At 43.4% G+C, this 8,782-nt stretch overlaps 1 protein-coding gene across 1 annotated transcript; it reads left to right on the top strand.

The window, feature by feature from the left end:
• Nucleotides 1-6,935: 6,935 nt before the first annotated feature.
• LOC116360711 (extensin-like) lies at nt 6,936-7,539 on the top strand (the record flags this gene model as incomplete). The annotated part of the gene is made up of 1 exon (XM_031815683.1): nt 6,936-7,539. A coding segment is annotated over one exon (604 nt), but the record flags the coding sequence as incomplete, so codon positions are not given.
• Nucleotides 7,540-8,782: the final 1,243 nt, after the last annotated feature.

Here is an 8,782-nt window from a genome sequence, read left to right as displayed (position 1 = left end):
GTGGTTCACCCCACTCATTGTCACAAAGTGGTTCATTGTATTCTTTTTGACTGGTGACAGAGGGTAACTATTCAGACACACCCTGTTTCGTGGGAGTGTGTGTGTGTGTGTGTGTGTGTGTGTGTGTGTGTGTGTGTGTGTGTGTGTGTGTGTGTGTGTGTGTGTGTGTGTGTGTGTGTGTGTGTGTGTGTGTGTACCGCCTGGTATGGCAACTGCTCGGCATCCGACCGTAAGGCGCTACAGAGGGTAGCCAAGCTGCCTGCCATCCAGGACCTCTATATCTGACCTCTCTATAAGGCCCAAAAAATCTCTCTCTCTCTCTCGCTAATGGGCTTCATAGGAAACATATGTTTATATTGCCAAAGCAAGTGAAATGGATAAACAAAAGTGAAATTAACTATAAAAAGTGAACAATTACATATTATGTCTATATAGAGTGTTGTAAAAATAAACATAAATATGGGTTGTAATCCTCTCTCTCTCTCTCTCTCTCTCTCTCTCTCTCTCTCTCTCTCTCTGCTTGGGGATGATAAGCTGTTGCAGCACTAATCAGGCTTGCCCTAAATTCGCCCATGCCCAAGAGGATTAGTGTGTGTGTGAGTTTGTCTGCAAGCATGCATTTGCCATGTATATATAGTACAGCTATCTATACACTATACCCCATAATGATAAAGTGATGTTGGGTTTTTTCGGGGTAAGTCTCTAAGTGCTTATTATTTTCCAAATTCTTCAAGCTCCGTCAAATTGGTTGTTGATCATTGCTAGTCAACCATTTTCAGGCCTTGCCATAGAATTTCAAGTCAATTTTAGTCAAAACTGTAACACAGCCACTCAGGAACATTCACTATCTTCGTGGTAAGCAACTCCAGTGTAGAATCCGTCCTTGTATTTTAAGTTACTATCCTGTTGAAAGATGTAACTCGTCTCCCAGTATCAGGGGGGAAACAGGCTGAAGCATGTTTTCCTCTCGGATTTTGCTTTGCTCCATTCCGATTCTTTTTTATCCTGAAAAACTCCTCAGTCCTTAATGATGACAAGCATACCCAAAATATGATGCAGCCACCACTATGCTTGAAAATATGTAGAGTGGTTCTCGGTAATGTGTTGTATTGGATTTGCCCCAAACATAATGCTTTTTTACAGTATTACTTTAGTGCCTTGTTGCAAACAGGAAGCATGTTTTGGAATATTTGTATTCTGTACAGGCGTCCTTCTTTTCACTCTATCAAATAGGTTAGTATTGTGGATTAACTACAATGTTGTTGATCCATCCTCAGTTTTTTCCTTTTTCCTAACACAGCCATTAAACTCTGTAACTGTTTTAAAGTCACCATTGGCCTCATGGTGAAATCCCTGAGTGGTTTCCTTCCTCTCCGGCAACTGAGTTAGGAAGGACACCTGTATCTTTGTAGTAACTGGGTGTATTGATACACCATCCAAAGTCTAATTAAGTACTTCACCATGCTCAAAGGGATATTAAATGGTTTTTTTTTTGTTTTTTTACCCATCTACCAATAGATGCCCTTCTTTGTGAAGCATTGGAAAGCCTCCCTGGTCTTTGTGGTTGAATCTGTGCTTTAAATTCACTGCTCAACTGAGGGACCTTACAGATAATTGTATGTGTGGGGTACAGACGAGGTAGTCATTAAAGAATCATGTTAAACACCGATATTGAACACAGTCCAGTCCATGCAACTTATTATGTGACTTGTTAAGCACATTGTTACTACTGAACTTATTTAGGCTTCACCATAACAAAGGATTTGAATACTTATTGACTCAAGACATTTCAACTTTTCATTGTTTTATTAATTAGTACACATTTTGAAAAACTAATTCCACTTTCACATTATGTGGTGTAATGTGTGACAACAACAACAAAAAATCGATTTAAATCAATTTGAAATTCAAACTGTAACACAACAAAATGTGGAATAAGTCAAAGGGTATGAATACTTTCTGAAGGTTCTGTACATATAGTATATAGTATAGTATATAGTATAGTATATGGTATAGTATATAGTATAGTATATAGTATATAGTATATAGTATATAGTATAGTACATAGTATAGTACATAGTATAGTATAGTATATAGTATAGTATAGTATAGTATATAGTATATAGTATATAGTATAGTATAGTATAGTATAGTATAGTATAGTATAGTATATAGTATAGTATATGGTATAGTATATGGTATAGTATATAGTATATAGTATGTAGTATAGTATAGTATAGTATATGGTATAGTATATAGTATAGCATAGTATATAGTATATAGTATATAGTATATAGTATATAGTATATAGTATAGTATATAGTATAGTATATAGTATAGTATATTATATAGTATAGTATATAGTATATAGTATAGTATATAGTATAGTATAGTATATAGTACAGTATAGTATATAGTATATAGTATATAGTATATAGTATATAGTATATAGTATAGTATATAGTATATAGTATAGTATATAGTATAGTATATAGTATAGTATAGTATATAGTATAGTATATAGTATAGTATATAGTATATAGTATATAGTATATAGTATATAGTATAGTATATAGTATAGTATATAGTATAGTATATAGTATATGATGACCTGTGACATAATATAAGTAAATACACATGTTCAATTGTACTGTATGCATGAACAGTATCCTGTACATCACTAAATAAATGTACAACCAGGTAGTACTAGACCTTATAAGACCCTGTATTCATGTACTGTATGTTCTGTATCCCAAATGACATCCTATTCCCTAGAAAATAGTGCACTATTTAGGGAATAGTGTGTCAGTTGGGATGCATCCTATGTGTACTGTAACGACTTGTAAATATGGAATCATTAATAAATAAGCACACACACACACACACACACACACACACACACACACACACACACACACTACAGGCTCATATTATATTGCAATAGACGTTGAATGGATTTCAAGCTGTTGTTGTTTTTGTTGTTGTTGAATTTGTTTGTTTGTGCCATGACGGGAATAACAACCCACACGGGACAAGGGTATGAAGGGGCGGTGTTGCAATCTACTTCAAAGATAGCCTGCAGAGTTCTGTCCTACTATCCAGGTCTGTACCCAAACAATTTGAACTTCTACTTTTAAAAATCTACCTCTCTAAAAACAAGTCTCTCATCATTGCCGCCTGCTATAGACCACCCTCTGCCCCCAGCTGTGCTCTGGACACCATATGTGAACTGATTGCCCCCCATCTATCTTCAGAGCTCGTGCTGCTAGGCGACCTAAACTGGAACATGCTTAACACCCCAGCCATCCTACAATCTAAACTTGATGCCCTCAATCTCACACAAATTATCAATGAACCTACCAGGTACCTCCCCAAAGCCTTAAACGCGGGCACCCTCATAGATATCATCCTAACCAACTTGCCCTCTAAATACACCTCTGCTGTCTTCAACCAAGATCTCAGCGATCACTGCCTCATTGCCTGCATCCGTAATGGGTCAGCGGTCAAACGACCTCCACTCATCACTGTAAAATGCTCGCTGAAACACTTCAGCGAGCAGGCCTTTCTAATCGACTTGGCCGGGGTATCCTGGAAGGATATTGATCTCATCCCGTCAGTAGAGGATGCCTGGATATTTTTTTTAAATACCTTCCTAACCATCTTAAATAAACATGCCCCATTCAAGAAATTTAGAACCAGGAACAGATATAGCCCTTGGTTCTCCCCAGACCTGACTGCCCTTAACCAACACAAAAACATCCTATGGCGTTCTGCATTAGCATCGAACAGCCCCCGTGATATGCAGCTGTTCAGGGAAGCTAGAAACCATTATACACAGGCAGTTAGAAAAGCCAAGGCTAGCTTTTTCAAGCAGAAATTTGCTTCCTGCAACACTAACTCAAAAAGTTCTGGGACACTGTATAGTCCATGGAGAATAAGAACACCTCCTCCCAGCTGCCTACTGCACTGAAGATAGGAAACACTGTCACCACTGATAAATCCACCATAATTGAAAATTTCAATAAGCATTTTTCTACAGCTGGCCATGCTTTCCACCTGGCTACTCCTACCCCGGTCAACAGCACTGCACCCCCAACAGCAACTCGCCCAAGCCTTCCCAATTTCTCCTTCTCCCAAATCCGTTCAGCTGATGTTCTGAAAGAGCTGCAAAATCTGGACCCCTACAAATCAGCCGGGCTAGACAATCTGGACCCTTTCTTTCTAAAATTATCTGCCGAAATTGTTGCCACCCCTATTAGTAGCCTGTTCAACCTCTCTTTCTTTGGTCTGAGATTCCCAAAGATTGGAAAGCAGCTGCGGTCATCCCCCTCTTCAAAGGGGGGGACACTCTTGACCCAAACTGCTACAGACCTATATCTATCCTACCATGCCTTTCTAAGGTCTTCGAAAGCCAAGTCAACAAACAGATTACCGACCATTTCGAATCTCACCATACCTTCTCTGCTATGCAATCTGGTTTCAGAGCTGGTCATGGGTGCACCTCAGCCACGCTCAAGGTCCTAAACGATAGCTTAACCGCCATCGATAAGAAACATTACTGTGCAGCCGTATTCATTGATCTGGCCAAGGCTTTCGACTCTGTCAATCACCACATCCTCATCGGCAGACTCGACAGCCTTGGTTTCTCAAATGATTGCCTCGCCTGGTTCACCAACTACTTCTCTGATAGAGTTCAGTGTGTCAAATCGGAGGGTCTGCTGTCCGGACCTCTGGCAGTCTCTATGGGGGTGCCACAGGGTTCAATTCTTGGACCGACTCTCTTCTCTGTATACATCAATGAGGTCGCTCTTGCTGCTGGTGAGTCTCTGATCCACCTCTACGCAGACGACACCATTCTGTATACTTCTGGCCCTTCTTTGGACACTGTGTTACCAACCCTCCAGGCAAGCTTCAATGCCATACAACTCTCCTTCCGTGGCCTCCAATTGCTCTTAAATACAAGTAAAACTAAATGCATGCTCTTCAACCGATCGCTACCTGCACCTACACGCCTGTCCAACATCACTACTCTGGACGGCTCTGACTTAGAATACGTGGACAACTACAAATACTTAGGTGTCTGGTTAGACTGTAAACTCTCCTTCCAGACCCATATCAAACATCTCCAATCCAAAGTTAAATCTAGAATTGGCTTCCTATTTTGCAACAAAGCATCCTTCACTCATGCTGCCAAACATACCCTTGTAAAACTGACCATCCTACCAATCCTCGACTTTGGCGATGTCATTTACAAAATAGCCTCCAATACCCTACTCAACAAATTGGATGCAGTCTATCACAGTGCAATCCGTTTTGTCACCAAAGCCCCATATACTACCCAACACTGCGACCTGTACGCTGGCTCCATGTCATCTACAAGACCCTGCTAGGTAAAGTCCCCCCTTATCTCAGCTCGCTGGTCACCATAGCATCTCCCACCTGTAGCACATGCTCCAGCAGGTATATCTCTCTAGTCACCCCCAAAACCAATTCTTTCTTTGGCCGCCTCTCCTTCCAGTTCTCTGCTGCCAATGACTGGAACGAACTACAAAAATCTCTGAAACTGGAAACACTTATCTCCCTCACTAGCTTTAAGCACCAACTGTCAGAGCAGCTCACAGATTACTGCACCTGTACATAGCCCACCTATAATTTAGCCCAAACAACTACCTCTTTCCCAACTGTATTTAATTTATTTATTTATTTTGCTCCTTTGCACCCCATTATTTATATTTCTACTTTGCACATTCTTCCATGGCAAAACTGCCATTCCAGTGTTTTACTTGCTATATTGTATTTACTTTGCCACCATGGCATTTTTTGCCTTTACCTCCCTTCTCACCTCATTTGCTCACATTGTATATAGACTTGTTTATACTGTATTATTGACTGTATGTTTGTTTTACTCCACTGTGTCGTTGTATCTGTCGAACTGCTTTGCTTTATCTTGGCCAGGTCGCAATTGTAAATGAGAACTTGCCTACCTGGTTAAATAAAGGTGTTCTCAACTGGCCTACCTGGTTAAATAAAGGTGTTCTCAACTGGCCTACCTGGTTAAATAAAGGTGTTCTCTACTAGCCTACCTGGTTAAATAAAGGTGTTCTCTAGTAGCCTACCTGGTTAAATAAAGGTGTTCTCTACTAGCCTACCTGGTTAAATAAAGGTGAAATAAATAAAATAAAATAAGGAGGAGAGGTGTCTGGGAAAACAACCCACACGGGACAAGGGTATAAGGAGGAGAGGTGTCTGGGAAAACAACCCACACGGGACAAGGGTATAAGGAGGAGAGGTGTCTGGGAAAGGGTATAAGGAGGAGAGGTGTCTGGGAAAACAACCCACACGGGACAAGGGTATAAGGATGAGAGGTGTCTGGGAAAACAACCCACACGGGACAAGGGTATAAGGAGGAGAGGTGTCTGGGAAAGGGTATAAGGAGGAGAGGTGTCTGGGAAAACAACCCACACGGGACAAGGGTATAAGGAGGAGAGGTGTCTGGGAAAGGGTATAAGGAGGAGAGGTGTCTGGGAAAGGGTATAAGGAGGAGAGGTGTCTGGGAAAGGGTATAAGGAGGAGAGGTGTCTGGGAAAGGGTATAAGGAGGAGAGGTGTCTGGGAAAACAACCCACACGGGACAAGGGTATAAGGAGGAGAGGTGTCTGGGAAAGGGTATAAGGAGGAGAGGTGTCTGGGAAAGGGTATAAGGAGGAGAGGTGTCTGGGAAAGGGTATAAGGAGGAGAGGTGTCTGGGAAAGGGTATAAGGAGGAGAGGTGTCTGGGAAAGGGTATAAGGAGGAGAGGTGTCTGGGAAAAGGTATAAGGAGGAGAGGTGTCTGGGAAAGGGTATAAGGAGGAGAGGTGTCTGGGAAAGGGGGATCGGGGTAATATTGGGGTATCAGACTCTCTAGGACATTAACCTACTTCCTCTCCTCTAAACAGCTCTGTGACTCACTGCCCAGCCAACAACACCCCCCCTCCAAAACACCCCACACCTCCTCCCATCCCCCCCTCCAAAACACCCCACACCTCCTCCCATCCCCCCCTCCAAAACACCCCACACCTCCTCCCATCCCCAACCCCCCTCCAAAACACCCCACACCTCCTCCCATCCCCAACCCCCCCTCGAAAACACCCCACACCTCCTACCATCCCCAACCCCCCTCCAAAACACCCCACACCTCCTCCCATCCCCAACTTCCAAACACCCCAGCCCTCCTCCCATCCCAACCCCCCCTCCAAAACATCCCACACCTCACACCTCCTCACATCCCAATCCCCCCTCCAAAACACCCCCTCCCATCCCAACCCCCCCTCCAAAACACCCCACACCTCCTCCCATCCCAATCCCCCCTCCAAAACACCCCCCCATCCCAACCCCCCCTCCAAAACACCCCACACCTCCTTCCATCCCAACCCCAACCCCCACTCCAAAACACACCACACCTCCTCCCATCCCCAACCTCCCCTCCAAAACACCTCCTCCCATCCCATCCCACCCCCACCCCCTCCAAAACACCCCAGCCCTCCTCCCATCCCATCCTAACCCCCCTCACAAACACCCCACAACTCCTCCCATCCCAACCCCCCCTCACAAACACACCACCCCTCCTCCTATCCCCCTTCCTCACAAACCGCTGCCCCCCTCCCTCCCGTCTCTCTCTAAACCCCTGGAGCATGTCTGTGGAAAACAAACCGTGTGTTAGTTATTTAGTTAGGAGACATGACCTGATTCTAACTGGCTTGCTGATCCACAGACCACACTAGGCTGTCATACCTTCATACCGACCTTGTGTCACACTGGGATATTTGGTAATGCTGGCACTGAACACAAGGGGCGCTGTTTTCAAACCCCACTGAGCCGTCTGTAATCCAAAAGGTTAGCAAATCCCATATATTTTTTATTTATTTTTTATTTCACCTTTATTTAACCAGGTAGGCTAGTTGAGAACAAGTTCTCATTTACAACTGCGACCTGGCCAAGATAAAGCATAGCAGTGTGAGCAGACAACAAAGAGTTACACATGGAGTAAACAATTAACAAGTCAATAACACAGTAGAAAACAAAGGGGGAGTCTATATACAATGTGTGCAAAAGGCATGAGGTAGGCAAATAATTACAATTTTGCAGATTAACACTGGAGTGATGAATGATCAGATGGTCATGTACAGGTAGAGATATTGGTGTGCAAAAGAGCAGAAAAGTAAATAAATAAAAACTGAATGGGGATGAGGTAGGTGAAAAAGGGTGGGCTATTTACCAATAGACTATGTACAGCTGCAGCGATCGGTTAGCTGCTCAGATAGCTGATGTTTGAAGTTGGTGAGGGAGATAAAAGTCTCCAACTTCAGCGATTTTTGCAATTTGTTCCGGTCACAGGCAGCAGAGTACTGGAACGAAAGGCGGCCAAATGAGGTGTTGGCTTTAGGGATGATCAGTGAGATACACCTGCTGGAGCGCGTGCTAAGGATGGGTGTTGCCATCGTGACCAGTGAGCTGAGATAAGGCGGAGCTTTACCTAGCATGGACTTGTAGATGACCTGGAGCCAGTGGGTCTGGCAACGAATATGTAGCGAGGGCCAGCCGACTAGAGCATACAAGTCGCAGTGGTGGGTGGTATAAGGTGCTTTAGTGACAAAACGGATGGCACTGTGATAGACTGCATCCAGTTTGCTGAGTAGAGTGTTGGAAGCCATTTTGTAGATGACATCGCCGAAGTCGAGGATCGGTAGGATAGTCAGTTTTACTAGGGTAAGCTTGGCGGCGTGAGTGAAGGAGGCTTTGTTGC

Source organism: Oncorhynchus kisutch, unplaced genomic scaffold (genome assembly GCF_002021735.2).
Source record: "Oncorhynchus kisutch isolate 150728-3 unplaced genomic scaffold, Okis_V2 scaffold230, whole genome shotgun sequence".
NCBI classification, from domain to species: domain Eukaryota; kingdom Metazoa; phylum Chordata; class Actinopteri; order Salmoniformes; family Salmonidae; genus Oncorhynchus; species Oncorhynchus kisutch.
Note: the sequence above shows the minus strand (reverse complement) of the source record. Positions and strands in the feature narration are given on the sequence as shown.